General features: G+C 38.2%; 1 protein-coding gene and 1 long non-coding RNA gene across 5 annotated transcripts in view; one reads left to right on the top strand and one right to left on the bottom strand.

The window, feature by feature from the left end:
* LOC127352030 (uncharacterized) overlaps positions 1 to 7628 on the bottom strand; it is a 51228-nt gene extending 43600 nt beyond the window's left edge. The window contains exon 1 of the long non-coding RNA XR_007881023.1: positions 7561 to 7628. This is a non-coding gene — a long non-coding RNA (uncharacterized LOC127352030). The remainder of the gene's footprint in view (positions 1 to 7560) is intronic.
* Positions 1 to 18133, top strand: part of ano1a (anoctamin 1, calcium activated chloride channel a) — a 66629-nt gene that overhangs the window by 34617 nt on the left and 13879 nt on the right. For 3 of the 4 annotated variants that reach the window (XM_051379989.1, XM_051379992.1, XM_051379991.1), the window contains exons 10-19: positions 1408 to 1472; positions 2751 to 2885; positions 4505 to 4665; positions 6031 to 6116; positions 9274 to 9285; positions 11731 to 11802; positions 12964 to 13038; positions 15057 to 15258; positions 16531 to 16642; positions 16833 to 16890. In XM_051379989.1, coding sequence (XP_051235949.1) covers positions 1408 to 1472; positions 2751 to 2885; positions 4505 to 4665; positions 6031 to 6116; positions 9274 to 9285; positions 11731 to 11802; positions 12964 to 13038; positions 15057 to 15258; positions 16531 to 16642; positions 16833 to 16890 — 978 coding nt within the window. The remainder of the gene's footprint in view (positions 1 to 1407; positions 1473 to 2750; positions 2886 to 4504; positions 4666 to 6030; positions 6117 to 9273; positions 9286 to 11730; positions 11803 to 12963; positions 13039 to 15056; positions 15259 to 16530; positions 16643 to 16832; positions 16891 to 18133) is intronic. The other variant, XM_051379990.1, reaches the window with a different exon arrangement.

The raw sequence follows: 18133 nt of genomic DNA, 5'->3' as shown, positions 1-18133 counted from the left end.
GCTGTACCAGTAGGGTTTGTTCTAAATTATGAGTAACAAAGCATGACCAACTACCATGCTAACAGGATAGCATATCTGCATTTCTGAGCCTTTTCCTCCTACTATACAAGAATAAAATTAACTAGGCAATTGGCAAGAAAATAAGAGCTCATGCTGAGCCTGAAGTCATCTCCTCCCCTGCTAACACTCTCCACTCCATAATTACACTGTAGGCTGTGTGTCACTAAGGCAACAGCCTAATAATTCCCCCTCTGTTATTCTCAAGCATCAGAAATGCTTTAGCTTGCTGTTTCAAGTGCCCCCACAGCAACATACTTATATATGTCACAATCCCACGTATACATGTTTAAGAAATCGATTCAGCTGTAATAATGAGAGTTGTCTTTTTCGATGTGCTGTGATCTGCCGTATCATCTGCCGTTCCTCTGGGCCTGCCTCCTTGTGATTAAAAGCCTGCACTTGTCGCCTTGCAGCTCACTGCGCTGCCTGTGAATGATTGTGTTTGTCAGTGTTTCCCAGTGAAATTGCTTTTAGTATGATAGTAGTATAAGCAACAAAGGACGGACAAACAGCACAAAGGCAGTATTGCATGTTAGTTCTATACATGGCTTACTGAGACAAATCCAAATGTCTGCTATTAAAAAGGTCCGTGCTAGACCAATGAGAATAGTGGGGCGGGAACCAAAACCATAACCGTTACTTTACAGGAAAATGAAAAAAACCTTTACAATAATTGTACAGTGCTTTGTCAAAGTTATGGTAAATGGTAAATGGACCTCTACTTGTATAGTACCTTTCTAGTCTTCCGACCACTCAAAGCGCTTTTACACTACGCATCACCCTTTCACACACATTCACTGAGTGATGGCAAGCCCATCAAACAGAAACTAACTCATTCATACACATTCACACACCGATGCACAGCATCCGGAGCAATTTGGGGTTCAGTATCTTGCTCAAGGATGCTTCGACACGCGGCGGGAGGAGCCGGGGATCGAAACCAGCAACCTTCTGATTAGTGGATGACCCGCTCTGCCTCTGAGCCACAGCCGATATTGTTAGTTTTATACTTTTCAATGGTACATTTTAGTGAAACCCTATTGCTGTGTATTGTCAAGAATCTGGCAATACAATACATATCTTCTGCATACTGCACAGACGGCTAATACTGCATGTAACTTCCAAATAACAGGCGAGGAACATTAAATATTTACTAATTGTTAAACAGAGAATATACTGTACATCATAGGCTACTGAATTTTCAAGACAGGTGAACACAGAGTTTTTGATGATGCAGACATCATCAACAGCAGACTCACTAAATGTGATACAGAAAAACCTGCAGATAATATAGAATATAATGTATGAGCATTTATGATAATTATCGTCTCCTGCATCTTTTCCCAGCTTCTGTATGAGGAGTGGGCCAGCTACAGCGTCTTTTACAAGTACCAGCCTATTGGACTCATCAGGTCAGATCCACAGCAGTGCTTTTGTCCTCTAACTATACTGTATGTATGTATGTATTTATGTCTGTCCTTTAATTTTCTCAACAAACGTTCATTCAATCAATTTCACACTTTACTCATGTATTGCTGAGGACCCAAGGGAGAATTTGGTACAAATTAGCCAGATGATGGCGCTATAAGAACAAATCACATTACATTTTGGCCTTGATTCTGTGGATTCAACCATCACCTAATCTGGACAGAGACAGAAAAAGTTACTTTTAGGGATTTTTGAATTCTATACAGTTTTGCTATAACTGGCCCTTGATATTTGCTGTGGGCAGGGCCTATACTGAAAAAAGTCATGTCTCCTGAACACTTTGTGCTATTGCAACCACATTTGGTGGACATAGATATGATGTCTGAGTGACCATGACAAATTTGGTTCCACTGGCCAATATTTGGCGCTGTAGCAGCATCATCTAACTATAAAGGAAGGACTCTCTGTCTGTATGTGTGTATGACTGTTCTCCGCATATCTTGAGAACTGTTAATTCGATCGACCTCACACTTGGGGGCTGCATTGCTGAGGACCCAGTGGATTGCAATGTCAAGTTGATCGGATGAGCGGTTCTCAATGAGGCTGTAGTTAGCACTTCTGGGAGCCAAGCAATCTGCCTGTTCCAAATGGGCACGTGCCCCGAACGGCCACTGCACTAGTCAGGTAAATCAGAGGCACATTTTCAGACCTCATGTCTGCCATGGCTGGTGCTCTCACAGCAGCATTAACTGCTTTCAGCAGCCTGCAGGCAGGGAAGACAGATGAGGGCTCTCACAGGCTCATTGATGCTCTTCTACAGAAGCAATAGTCCTGTGCTGAGCTGAACGTGGTCCAGGACAGAGACTAGGAATGTGAGCTGATGTCATTTCTTATCAAACCCACTCTGCTCAGGAACCATAGCACTGATGTAACGTTACAAATAACGAGAATGATGATGCAATATCATCAAATCATCATATCAGTTGTTTTATTAGTGTCATAAAATTATCTAATTTGTAAGATTGTTTAGTTTATGCAGATGGTGGAGGAAGTGAGATGCTAATGGGGAAATAATTTCCAACATACCTATATATGACAGCATAAAAGGACTCATTAAAAAATCGGACTTTAATATTGACAAATATTACCTAATTGTATGGACCATGATTTCATTTGATAAGTATAAGGTATTATGATACGGCATCTTAGTTAACAGTGACGTAGTGATGTAAATATAACGCCTGTGGTGTCCCCTCCTCCAGGAAGTATTTCGGGGAGAAGGTTGGACTGTATTTTGCCTGGTTAGGAGTCTACACACAGATGCTAATCCCTGCAGCCATCGTTGGAGTCATTGTATTCCTCTACGGCTGTGCCACTGTGGATGACAACATTCCAAGGTATACAGCAATTACGAATATCCAATATATCCAAACAGAATATGCTGTTCACAGGAGCCTTATCAAATGTGGAATATTATATTCTGAATATAAGTGGAAAATATGTGTGCATGTAAACCTAGTCACTGATGTGAAATCTTGAATCTTGCTGCCCAGCTAAAACTAGCAAGGTGTTACAAACAATTATGTGGTGTCAAATGTTGTTTAAACCAAACAAATCCTTGCCTAAATAAAATGCAGTATGATATGTATATGCATGTAGAAATTATGACTGAAATCAGGAGCAGTCTTATCAAAGAGTCTTTGTTTCCAAAATCATTTGCCTTCTCCTTGGCTGAGGTGAATCTTTTTTTTATTTGTAAGCTATCTAACTTATATTCATTTATTTTGTGTTAGCTATCAAAACTACTAGTGTGAAATAGTTAAATACACACTAAACTGCAAATATTCACCATTTCACCTGCATAAGACATGTCTCAATAATTGCTGCTGCAGATCATAATTCCCTAAAATATAATAGAAAGGTTGTTTCCAGTCCAAATTAGGCTGTTACAAAAACAATCAAGTGTCAATTTTGTTTGAATGTAATATAGTTTAGTTTTCTGATTTGTTAATTCATTTGTAATAAATATAATGAATTCATTATAACCCACTGGCAGTTGTCTTGGTTTAGGAAATCAAAAGCAGACCAAATGAATAATTATTAAGATAGATATCTCTTGTACTGTGGTATGCATGTTGATGGTAAACATCAGGCTTAGACTACACCCTCAGAATGACTCCACCTACCCACATAAACACATGCTAAAGCTAGGGGTTTATTGCCACACCAAGTCATTACAGACTTCACATGTACAGAGCATGTCAGTTTTTGTTCGGCAATATGATGATACATTGTATTTCATAAGCCAATAGAAATGTTAACCATTAGAGATTCCGCCACTGTTTAAACTGAGGTATCTGTCTGTAGGGGTATTGGGCCATAATGGGGACTGTTTATGTAAAAACTAGATTGATATGTAACACTTAATTTTACAGTCCACTAATTACCTGGTATTTACTAGGAAACTGCATGGTATCCAAATAAATATAGTATATCAAAGTACCAAAAGAACTGGCTACTAAGTACAGTTATTATTTAGTAAGTACATGGAAACCTATCAGGAAACTAGGTGGTAGTGAAATCAGCTGTTTCAGTCACTGTACGCTACACAGAAAGCAGACTGGCTATGTAAACAAACCAGAGAGGCTGCGATAGCAACACAGGCAGAGGGAGTGTGACACTATGACCATATATTTACATAGATAATAGTTGTTTGCTGCATGAATATATATATATATATATATATTAGAATGAGAAAATGGGACAAAAAGAAATCAAGGGACATTTAGAATAGCTAAAAATGTGCGATTAATTGCGAGTTAACTATGACATTAACGTGATTAATCGGATTAAATATTTGAATCGTTTGACAGCACTAATATATATATATATTTATATAGCCCTTAAGTACTAACATGTCAGTAAGCTGAATCTAAACTCTTGTTCTGATTTGTTTGAACCATCATTTTCCCCCTTTTGAATAATTCATCTATTTCATTCATCCCTGTTTTGTCAGTATGGAGATTTGTGATCCCAGGAACAACATTACCATGTGTCCACTGTGCGACCGCGCCTGCAGCTACTGGAAGCTGGTGACAGCATGTGGTACAGCTCGAGCCAGCCACCTGTTCGACAACCCAGCCACCGTCTTCTTCTCCATCTTTATGGCCCTTTGGGGTAAGGACACATCCAATCATAACAACAGCAAACGATCTAATTAAGACCAGTAGATGAGTAGAATGTTACAAATACTGACTGTGCAGCTGACTAATGCTGGATTTGTTCCAGTTAATATACAGTATCATTTAATCCATTCAGTACAGCTGTGGCAGAAACATGGCTACTTCACCTTACAATTGGAATCCGTGAAGGTAGCCCCTGAGTAAACACAGAGCTGGTCCTCCTTTCATGTCCTGCCAAACCACGCTGCCATCTGTTAGTTGCAGCAGGGCTTCAGACTGGGGAATGTGTTATGTGTTTAGATGAAGCTAGTGTCTGACAGAGTCACAGTCTGACATTGGGATTCACATATGGCAGACCTGATGAAGGAGAATGCCAGGAAACTGTATGTACTTAGAAATCATTGCATTTGCAAAATAGCAACATGTGTGCATGTATACAAATGGAAAGTACGTCATCGTGCTGAAATTTGTTGCCTTATTGTCAACAAATCACATGAAAAGACCCAAACCAAGAGTGAACGTATCCAGTAAGTGCTGGGTGTGTATTAGAGCCTGATATATCATCTTCCTGTGCCATAGAGCTCCATTGTTGGCCAAAAACATGAATGAGTCACACTGTTGCACTTGGTGACATGTTCCTTTATTACCATGACCACACACAGCATGTAGTTTATTTTTACTCAATCCCACATACACCGTACTGCTGCCCCAAATACTCACTAGAGCACCAAATGTGGATTTAGTCACTGCTGAAAATAGTCCCCAACAAATGTACTGTTTTCATCTTGTTTGAGTAAAGTTTGATAAAATCTACAGTGACTAGCTGTTACAAAATTACTGAGCCTCTTTTTTAAATGAAACAAATATATATGGTCAGTTTTTAAGGATTCACGTTCTTAGGAACCAGTGGGCTTGGAGTCACAGACAGGGTAGGGAAGTAGTGAGAGAAGGTAGGATGCATTATTGGTATGGGATTTGTTGACAATAATAATAAATAAAATACTATTGCATATACTATTATAATACAATTGTATTTTCAATTTATTGTGCACTACAGTAATCTAGCTAGTCATAGAGGTTAGTAGGTGCAAGCAGATGATGTTAATCATATTTAAAGTCAACAAAATAACCCTTTATATCAGAGTCTAAAATAACTGTGATATCATATAGAAACCCTAAATACCTGACAAGACTACTGTCATTATAGTCACTTCTCAGCTGTTGATTCGATATGTACAGAATGTGCATCTCTGTACACTTCATCTTATGAATACTGCTACCATTTGTGCAGAAAGACTGACAATATGAAAGAGTGTGCGTTCACACTCACACAGTTTGCTGTGTGTGCTTGGTTACGTAGCGGTTCTCTTCATGGAACACTGGAAGAGACGGCAGATGCGGTTAAACTACGTCTGGGACCTGACAGGATTCGGAGAGGAGGAGGAGGTGAGATAATGCCACAAAGCACTTTTCTAAATCCTTGTTGCAAGATATCTGTCCACAAGTGTATGGTTGAAAACAAAAACAACAAACTAAAGCTTGTTAATTAAAGTCCAGGTTAAATTAAAAAAAATTAACCCTTTAAGAACATCCAGTCCTATTGTACCCCAATTAAACAATGTATGCCAAAAATGTTATGTTAGCCCCATGGTGCCAAGAGCTAAACCCGGCAAAAAAACGAAAAAACACCACAAATTATGTGGTCGGTCCTGGTCTGGCTATGCTGTTCACGGGGAGGATAGGACCGCTAATAGCTGCATGGTGGGGGGATGTAACACACATTCATCCCTATTGACTAACCCTTCCTAGCTGCCTGTTTTTACAGGAAACATGTAAATATGCAAAAGCAAATAGCTTTGGAGGTTCTTCTATCTGGACCTATGGACAGCTGTTCCCCCCTGTCTTTATGCTGAGCTTAGATATTTATCTGCTGGTTGCAGCTTCATATTTAGCTTACGGATATGTGAGTGGTATCAATGTGCTCATTTAACAAGCAAATGTCTAAAATGTCCAAAACTATTTCTTTAATCTAATAATTCTAATAATTCTAATTTATAAACACATAGAAATATTTAATGCATCATTTCTTGTGTTACTAAACATAACATAAATATATTCTTAAAAGAACCATATTCATGTTGATTTTATAAATTAACTAACAATCCTGTAGACTAAACTTCAATTCACTAGGACATTTTTTCTCTCTTCCAGTAAAACCATTGCTTCCCATGCATTTCAGTATGCCATAAAGTCAGTTTGACACAGAGATAGTCATCCATCATGTCTGCTTTAAGTGTTTTAAAAGCAACATGATGCTGTGTTCTGATTCAATTCAATTCAATTCAATTCAATTCAATTTAATTCAATTCAATTCAATTTTATTTGTATAGCGCCAATTCATAACAGAAGTTATCTCAGGACACTTTTCAAATAGAGCAGGTCTAGACCGAACTCTTTATAACATTATTTACAGAGACCCAACAGTACCACCATGAGCAAGCACTTGGAGACGGGGACAAGGAAAAACTGCCTGTTAAAAGGCAGAAACCTAGGACAGACCCTTCGGCTCTAGGTGGGTGGTCGTGTGCCCCGACCAGTTAGGGTGAGAGAGAGAGAGAGAGATAGAGACAGAGAGAGAGAGAGAGACAGAGAGAGACACAGAGAGACAGATAGACAGACAGTTGCACAACAACAACAGTAGCAACAACTACACTAATAGTAGATGATGACGACGACAACAGCAACGATGGGGGACAACAAGCAGTGACAATAGTAACTGTAGTAATAATAATAATATTAATAATAATAATAATAATAACAATATCAGTGATATTAGCAATGGCAGTCAAGCAGGACCATGGCAGGAGGCTCCACCAGGATTCATGAGAACCTGCGAGACGAGAAAGCACAAGAACTCCGGGGAAGAAGTGAAGTTAGTAACATGCATTAGTGGGACATGAATGAGTGCAGAAAGAGAGAGAGAGGAAGAGAGGAGCTCAGTGCACCATGGGAAATCCCCCGATAGTCTAGGCCTATAGCAGCATAACTAAGGGATGGTTCAGGACTCACCTGATCCAGCCCTAACTATAAGCTTTATCAAAGAGGAACGTCTTAAGCCTACTCTTGAATGTGGAGAGGGTGTCTGCCTGTAGTGTAGTCCTTTAAAATGCATTATCATGTGACCATAAGGTTGCATGTCTGTGCAAATTGATTTCCCGACACAGTGAAAGGAATGGAGACAAATGGCTGCCTGGAAAACTGGAAAACTGGAAAACTGGCATGGTCCTTTCGTATCAAAACATAAAATGACAAATAAATGCTCTATATTTTAGAGAGCTGTGAAGTAAGAGGAGCAATAAAAGTCCCAGTTTTTTTCCCCATAGACAATGATGTCTCAGTACTCCGTTGTTCCAGTACAATGGCTTAATAACTGTGTTATGACATTGAAGATACAAGACTGTACATAAAAACTTCTGGTGAATTTGCCACAAACATACAATCACAGAGCTTAAAATTCAGTTACATGTGCCATTAATGGCGAGTGAAAGCTTAATATAACAGTGATGACAAAACTCAAAATACAATCTGCTGCTTCAGTCGGTTCACTTTTAAATTCTGGTTTCAGTTTGGATGGATTCAGGAACTACGGCGTCATGTTTAAGCATTTTGAATTGACTATCTCTCTGATTCACGCCTCTGAGTGGCTTCTCCATAGCAACAGAATTGATCTAGAGAAATATTAATGGGGTGTCCAGAGGGTGTCATGGAGACTTCAAGCAGTGGCAGAAATATTTTCTGATTTAATCACAATCACATATTTCAATATTTGCTTGAAAAAGCCTCCAAGTGAAGATATTTGACCATTATTGTGGCACATTAGTAAAGATATCTAAAGATGGCATTAGAAATCATCTTTATCCATTGAACTTAAGCCTGTCACTTCTAAAATGTGTCCATAATAGATCATTAAATTCATAGCATTTTTAAATTAGTAATTTTTAAAATTAATTTCAATTAATGTGTTACATTTGACAGCATTTGACACCCAGCTGAAGTGGAAATAATTTAAACTGTCTGTCATAACAAATCCGGGAGAGTCTTGCTTGCTACTGTGTTAAGTAATATTAAAGATATTGTTAATGAAATAGAAAAAAAGATCTCTTTATCTCTAGCATCTTCAAATCTTCAGCAAACTGCGCAATGTTTTTGTACAGAATATTTTCAACTCTTTGTAACCACTCACCATGACACTTCCATTAATGTGAAGAATACAGATGTTTTTCACTGCACTTAACCTAAAAGCGCAGTCACACACACCGTAATAAGACCAACGTAAAGGCACAGGTCAGGATATGCATATGAATGTACCTCCTCTGTCTTTTGTGTGCGCTCTGTAGTGAGTCAGCCCTCCGCAAAAATGTTCCCACACAAACATCACATCCTCAGACATCAGTATTGAAAATTGGTAATGAAATGAAACAATGCACTGCCACCCTCTTTTATAAAAGATTCTCAGTTTTTATCATTTTTCTACAAATGTTTTTATCTCCAAAGGCAATGACTGACACCTTCTCTTTTGTGTTTATGTGTGTGTATTTTACAGGAGGAACATAAGGTTTGGCTCCAACTTGATTTATTTCTTGCTGTCTCTCATATTTAAACTTTCGTTTTGACGCACTGCTTTAGATCCATTCTGCAGCTGTTAACAAAAACCTTTTCTCCCTCAAGGTGTCTAACAATCTGCCTCAGGTCTTTTCACTTGATATCTTCATCTCTTTGCTCCTTTGTAATGTGTTTTTTTTTTTTTTCTGTAGCTGTGCTCTTTCTCTCTGAGGTTCATCAATACTGGCCATCTCTGTGGTCTTTATTGTGGAGTTAACGGGGCAATTAGTTCACTCATAGCTCTCTTCTCTCTCTCTCTCTCTCTCTCTCTCTCTCTCTCTCTCTCTCTTTGCCTTTCCATTTCTTTTTTAGATGTGTCCCCGCTACACAGAGACAACTGTGCTCAACATAAGCACAAGACAAGCAGCACACACAAAGTGAAGTGATAGGCATTTAAAATCAAAAAGAAGAAGCGGTGCTGGCTAAGTAACAATTGTTAAAGGATTAATATTAAGACATAAAAATAATCTGCTTTGAGCAATGTGTGCTGATATGTTTTTTCCACAAAAAAGTATAATTTCCTCATTACAATCCTTAAAAAGTCATCTCCCCCTCCTACCTCATTTAACATTCCAGAATCTCTGAATATGCAAATGTTCATTTCTCAAATCAAGTTTTGCTGCTGGACACAAGATGTCTAGTACTTCACTTTAAAGTTCATTCTCAGTGGATGTGCACTGGTGGCTTCAGTTCTACATCACACTGTACAAGCTGTATATTGGACCAGCTTTCAACGGGTCCCATGTGTCGCCAGAAACCTCCCCCTTTACACGTTTTGAAAAATGTATTGGATATCCTGCACGGTGTAGAAATCCTTTAGAGTGAAATACAGCCACATTTTTAGTTGTTTTCTAACTTGTTTACCATGTTAACGTTATAAACTGATAATATGTCAGTTGTTGTTACAGTGCTGCAAAGTGGCCAAAACAATATGTTAATTTAGGTTTAAGTCAAGTAGTAGTAATGATGATGATGTCATGAGGACTGTTTCTGAAAAATATTTTAATATGAAATTAAATGTAAGAGCAAGTTTTGACTCAATCTGTGGTTAAAGGGCTCAAAACCCAAAGTCCACTGCTTAATTTCGTCCACTTCAAATGAAAGTGAGTCTCTGTATGTTAAGATTGTTGCTACAGTAGACAGCTTTTATCTATTTGGCTCTTTCTGTCTGTCTGACCATGTGTACATTAGCTGGGCACATGGACCTTCAGGCCAAAAGAGACTGTCTAACCCTCTGCCTTGTTTTCATGCAGTTTCCTCTGTATACATACCTCTTCATTCTTCTTGGCCTACTGTATTACGGTTATTTATTATGGGTACATATACACACACTTCTGACTGCATATTAATGTTGATCTTAGATTCAACCATGAAAGTATTATTTGACAACAGCACAAATTAGACATGCCACATCATGCAGCTCTGTGTATCAAATGTCTGGATTTAGGAAGGTAAACACAGATTTGCAGAACAGTTTGACATTTTGTATAACATGCACTGTTGCTGTCTTACCCAGATGGATATCAGTCTGTGTGCCCATTACAGGCTCACATCAGGGATAGGTTTGGGAAGGCTGTAATAGCATAAAGCCTGGGGGTAGAAGGTAGCTGTTAGCTTCGCTGTTAGCCTGGATATCTAAAAACCTGGGCAAACATATTAGCCACAGTGTTTTATAATAGACGTAACTAATATACCTTACATACATTCAGCATTGTGTTGCATGATCTAGCTAATTTGACCAAACCTTAGTTTTATTTATTTGGCGCTATACAAATAAAACGGAATTCAATTCAATTGAATGATGTCCATCTTTTATATGATCAGTCAGAATGGGACAGCTTAAAACTGGCATGGGTGGTGCTCAAACCGAAAGTGGGCGTGGCTGACCGGAAGTACTTGCTCCCTATGAGATAGGCTAAACGCTGGAACAATGTGGACACACATATATCACTTACATTGATCTAGTTATCTGATTCAGCAACAAGCATGTTTTCAAAATGTTGGGCTGTTGTTTGGAAGTTATTGTTAAGCTTGAAGTTACAAACACTTGAATATAAGCACACTGTAAAATGCAGCAACAAACTCAAACTGTATACAGTAGTTTGAGTTTACATTAGTTAGAAGTTGCTGCACAATTCCAACATCAAACTATAGTTTGCTTTTAGTTTTCATCAATCCTTCCATTGTGGGTTAATGTATTTCTCTCTTCTCTTACACAGAGTGCTGTACTTCAATTTAAAATTCTCCATTTTGCAAAACTTCATGCAAACAAGCTGTTCATTTAATTTCTGCCTGCATTCTGAAACTCCATAGGGATCTTCTCTACTGTTTATTATCCTTTACACTTAATATGCAGTAGTATCAGGAACTGTAACAGCTCAACTAATTTCTCTTTCAGGACCACAACCGAGCCGAGTACGAGTTCCGGGTCATGCAAAAGACAATGAGACAGGAACATTCAACACCGAAGGTAAAACTGGTTTAGTAAAATGTTTATGTATGTTGATACTGTATTCAAAAGTAATAAGTAATTTCAAACGCCTTCCTGCAGGTCAGACTGGGCTTTCCACCTGAACAATCCCAGTGACTGCAGATGCCTATGCAGTGTTCACTTACTAATATTAATACCATCAGCAGATTAAAGCATTGCCCGCTGTCTTATCAGTAGCAATGATTGATAACTACGCTATCTCAACCTTTCATGTGAGATCTCATTATTAGAAGATCTTTTCTGGCAATTACGAGATAATAACTGATAATTATTATTTTCTTTCTGTTGTGAATGCAATGCACTTCTGTACTTGTACTTGTTTGATCTCCGTGGACATTTTCTTTTTTTATCTTCCATGAATGATCCCTCACCCCATAAAATCATTACACCATTACTTTGTCTTCTTTAACATATTCTAATGTGATACTCTCTCAAGCTCACATGTACATGAACACAGCAACAGTCAAAAAACAAACATCATCCATCAGAAGCTGGCAACAGTCAGGAAACATGCAATCAGCACTGACTATTGTCATCAGCAATTTGAAAGAAAGTGCTGATCATTAAATGAAGACATGACATGTTCTGGAGCCTCCGGACAAGGTTCAGAGTCGGGCATGTTCATTTTGACTCTTAGCCTTCTGCCTTTTGTCTCCGCAGGTCACGTCTTTCTTTCATCAAATACTCTCTCTCTCTCACACACACACACACACACACACACACACACACACACACACACACACACACACACACACACACAGTTGCCTGAGCCTTCTGACCCAGTTCTCAGTAGGCTTAAATGTGACATGATAGCTCGGAGCAGAATTAGCTGTGCTCCACTGCAGCCATATAGTGTGTGTGTGTGTATGTTAATGGTGTGTGTGTGCTGTGTGCATCTGCATGCCCAGGGTATACAGAGCTGCTACTGACAGCAAGACATGAGGCTGCAGCAGCTGAAATACACATATTAACACAGACACACACACATACACACATACACATACCTCTAATTGTCTCAGATACACTGTCATAACTGTGTGTGTGTGTGTGTGTGTGTGTGTGTGTGTGTGTGTGTGTGTGTGTGTGTGTGTGTGTGTGTGTGTGTGTGTGTGTGTGTGTGTGTGTGTGTGTGTGTTTCAGGGTGAGAAGGTGAAGCTGACATGCACAGACAGAATGCCAGCTTACCTAACTACTGTGGTCATGATGGGCTTTATGGTGAGTATCAACAGTGTTACATCACAGGCCTTTTGTATTTCCAACAAGTGTATGACATTAAAAAAAGTATATTTTTACAATATATAATCATTTTTTTTACACCCTGGTTTAGCACAACAGTGAAGCACAGCCGGGTTGTAGTTCAAATGTTTTCTTTGATCACAGGAAGATTAGCACATTTCCACAATGATCTGACTTTGAAATGAGGTGTAAATGTAGTGATGAGATCAGCTCTTTTCAGTGATCCAGATCACTTGGCTCAACTCAGTTCCACTTCCAGAGTTCCACTTCTGCAATTTGGCAATGTTTTGACCTATGATTGGTATGTGTGTAACTTCAATTATTCAGTGTTTATGGTGGACCTCATAATTTTCTGAATACCATAATTTAATCTCAAATAACTGAATGTTTTGTATGTTGGCAAGCAATGCAACAAAAGTCTTTACATGCTTAATGTTTAATGTTATTACCAAAGTGAAATGTTGCCAGATTGTATTTAACAAATAGGATCAGTCTATTATTTCGTATTAATTTATTTTTAAAAGACAGGAGCCAGCCCCCATCATTCACTCAGAGGAGTCAGCTCACAGAGCGACATATCACTAGTGAAAATAGTGTGCAAAAACACAGTATGGATGAAGATCTACATGACATGCTAGCTGACTGCTGCCCTTTTTAGCAAAATTTCTTTGTTTTTTTCCTTTGGTAATTATTGTTGTAAAATTATTATTGTAACATTGTTAGCTAACCCACTCATAGCCTATTGCACTATAAACAAAAAAACTGATTTTACTTTTTGTATCAAGAACACAGAAAATAAAGTTTTTGTTCAGTATAATTAATGCGTCTTGAACTCCAGTCCAGACCATGTCTGCTACACAGTGATGAGGAGTCTGCATCAATGGTAACCGTACCCAAGTCACCTGAATTTTACCTATTTCTAAATTAGAACCAGTGAAATATTTAATTATCCCTGCTTCAGTGAGAAATATATGCTTAAAAGGCCATCTCACAAAGACAAACCCTGTCTGTCGGGACATGTCAGGTATGGGTTGGATAGCAGACAGCTGTTGTGCAGCAGCAGTTGTTGCTATGCACACACATATTAATTAGGTAACTACAGGCTCAGGTCGGTAATCGTGCATGTCAGCCATCCTTATTATTTTTATTGTAAACACGAGTGGCATGTTTCAACATCTGTCCACTTTACATCCAGGGAGGTGTTCGAAATCACATATCTACTTACGATTCATACTATAAGTATGACGTCAAATTGAGTATGTAGTGTGTTTTAACTGTATAGCATGTGAATTTTGTGTATGCGAGAGATGTATACAGCGTGAGCTTACTGCTCATACTGCCCCATTACTGGTCAATGGCGGACTGCGAGGCAGACGGTTTTAGCCAGTTTGTTACAGTTTTCATGCATTATGTCATCAAACTTCATCATCTCAAACTTTTCTGTTTTTTATTAAATTTATTTAATATTAATATTTACTACTACTTTTAATCAAACGTGAACCACAAACATTAGCCTTTAATGCTCTTCTTTCCCCCTTTTTTTTTTACGTTAATTTGCCTGAAAATAATACTGGAGAATATTACATTGAGTGCTTAAGAGGAAATGTTGATTTACATTAGTTTTAAACTATTCAGCTCAAACTGTAATGTTGTAATTAGTCTGTGGTAGTCAGACCTATCTCCACAGCGCTGTTAAGTTTATTGTAAATGAAACAGTCAAGAGATACAGAGAAGACGTATGTTTGAATAAACTCCACTGTGATACTTAATCGTACTCGTCGTATGCGGTATGCAGTACGTACTGACTGAGTATGTAGGAGGCAGTACGTTAGTATGTGATTTGGAACACAGCCCTTTACTTCGGCTTTCTCTGATAGACTTACTTTGTTACAGTTTTTTCAGACCTTTAATGCTTATCCATACTGATATAACTTGTATCACCTGCAGTGACTCTACAGTATCTTTATTACCACCCTCCTCCTTCTCCTTACTTTTAGATCACTGTGACATTCGCCATAGTCTTTGGGGTCATCCTTTACCGGATTAGCATAAGAGCGGCGCTGCACATGAGCACTTACCCTGCAGCACGGTCCAATATCCGAGCCACGGTCAAAACTACTGCAGCCATCATCAACCTCATAATCATTATCGTCTTAGATGAAATCTACGCTGCCATCGCCCGCTGGCTCACCACACTGGGTGAGGCACATTTCACTGTTAACCCTTTAAATGCATGATCTATTCTGACTACAGATTGACTGGATCAGAGATATTCTTATAACAGGCAAGAGTGTTTGATGTTTGATGCATAAATGTTAAAGTCCTTCTCCTGTCAAAAAGAGCAATGTTTGTGCAGAGTTTGTTTTCACATTCATCTACTGAAACTCAGTGTGCTCACCTTCAATGTCAGTTTAACATGTCTATGTGAGACCACAGTTCTAACATCGCATCTAGTTTGGAAGCCAATCAGGGCCCAGTATGCAACTGGTGTGATTTGGAAACCTGACACACACCATGAGAACAGACTTTTTAGTGATGTGGGAGACATCTTGTGTCCAGCAGTTCAACTTGTGAAATAATAATATGTTTAAGTTTTCATAGATTCTGGATTTCTTAATAAAGAACAGATGCAATGTACAGAGAACAGTCTTTTTGGAAAAATCACATATTATTAGACACAAATTATTCAAAAGCAGAGTATTTTATACATCTGGAAGGGAACTTTAAGTAAAGAAAAAGCTCTATCAGTTTGTTTATTTAATGCATAGTAGCTTCATACACCATTCTGGATAAAGAATAAGTTGTGACAGTTTGAGGCTGGGCTATCTAAGTTTTAAAGGGGAAAAGGGTTAATTAATAATAATAATAATAATAATAATAATAATAATAATAATAATAATAAGGAAATATGTCTTCATAGCAAGGCATATTGTGTCATAAAAGTGGAAATTAAAAAAACTCCTCTGCTCTGTGTTAGAATACATGAGATAAAAACAATAAATAAAGGGGCCTATAATAAGAATGAAACTGTTAAATAATAACAATAATTTCATATCTTAAACATTATAAAAAGTAAACATTTTTAAACTTAAAAAATTAATATCTATTAGGAAATAATTTGTTCTGCAGGATGATAGAGGATGAAACAAAAGATCCTTCAAAAGTCTATTGTTTAGGATTTAGTGGCATCTAGCAATGAAGTTGCAGATTGTAATTCCCTCACTTCACCCTGCCTTCCAAGCACAATGGAAAAATTACCGTGGTTACTCGTAACATGCAAAAAACCTGAACACCCCTTAGCTAATGTAGTTTAAAGGTCCAGTGTGTACAATTTAGTAGGATCTACTATCAGAAATGGAATATAATATTCATAGGTATGTTTTCATTTGTGTATAATCACTAGAAAATAAGATTATATTGTTACATTGTATGTATATGTGTGATAATAAAGTCACGCTGTCTCTTTTTCAGAGGTTCCAAAGACAGACAAGAGCTTTGAAGAGCGCCTCATCTTCAAAACTTTTATCTTGAAGTTTGTCAATGCCTTCACACCCATTGTCTATTTGGCCTTTTTCAGGGGCAGGTAAACACTGACTCACTGCTTGTTTTCTGTGCATTTTTATGTTTAAATCAACCCTGTGTTGCTCTCACACTTTTATCCAAAACACTGTACCCCGAGAATGATTGTACAGTGTAATGTATATAGTGACCATGATCATACTGTATACTACCTGCTTTGCTCATCTCACTGCATGTAATGGTTGTGTTCGCAGGCTTGTTGGGCGGCCTGGAAACTACCTGTATGTTGTTGGATCGTACAGAATGGAAGAGGTAATTCACATTTAACACAGAATGATTTAAGGTTTAGACTGTTGTTTTTCCATATTTTCTCAATGTCAATAAATCCAATGAAACGACTGAAACCAGCTGTGTTAGTCCGTGTCTAAATAGTTTCCCACTTTCCTACCCTGTCTGTTGCACTCAGACCCAAACCCAATGGTTCCTACTAAAGACATAAATCTTAAAAAACATACACCGATCAGCCATAACATTATGACAGCTGACAGGTGAATTGAATAACACTGAATATTATAACTATTATTATTAGTTTCATGGCACCTGTCACTGGGTGGGATATATTAGGCAGCAAGTGAACATTTTGTCCTTAAAGTTAATGTGTTAAGAAGCAGGAAAAATGGGCAGCGTGAGGATTTGAGCGACTTTGACAAGGGCCACATTGTGATAGCTAGACGACTGGGTCAGAGCATCTCCCAACCTGCAGCTCTTGTGGGGTGTTCCCAGTCTGCAGAGGTCAGTACGTATCAAAAGTGCTCCAAGGAAGGAAAAAACAGTAAACCAGAGACAGGGTCATGGGGGGCCAAGGCTCATTGATGCATGTGGGGAGTGAAGGCTGGCCAGTGTGGTCCGATTCAACAGACGAGCTACTGGAGCTCAAACTGCAGAAACAGTTAATGCTGGTTCTGATAGAAAGGTGTCAGAACACACAGTGCAGAGCAGTTTGTTGCGTATAACATTCTGACCACCAAGGTGCCAAGGTTGCCATAATGTTATGGCTGATCAGTGTATGCAACAATATAATACTGTAGTTTTTAACAAATGTTACTTAAACAGGATCAAATTAAATAAACTACAGTGTATGTGTTCATGGGATTGAAGGAACATGACACCCAGTGTAACAGCGTGGCTCATTAATGCGTTTTTAATAGTTTTTGAGCACCAATGGAGCTCTGTGCTACAGAGGAATAAGATATATCTGTCTGTAGATACACACACTTGTTACTGGATACATGCACTGTTGGTTTGGGTCTGCACATGTGAGTAACTAGCAATAAAAAAAGAGAATATCACCAGAGTTGTCTTTTTTCTTACCTGACATTAAACATGTCTGTAAAACTAATTTTGTAATAACCCATGTCAAAATTCCGAAACACATGAATAAGCCCTGATTACATGCAGATTAGCTGATAAACAGATCAATATGCAGTGAAATTTTTGAAATTGAGTTGTTGAAATTTTTTTTTCCCCCATTTTTACTAGATTGTTTTAGTTTTGG

This window comes from Dicentrarchus labrax, unplaced genomic scaffold (genome assembly GCF_905237075.1).
Source record: "Dicentrarchus labrax unplaced genomic scaffold, dlabrax2021, whole genome shotgun sequence".
NCBI classification, from domain to species: Eukaryota; Metazoa; Chordata; class Actinopteri; family Moronidae; genus Dicentrarchus; species Dicentrarchus labrax.
Note: the sequence above shows the minus strand (reverse complement) of the source record. Positions and strands in the feature narration are given on the sequence as shown.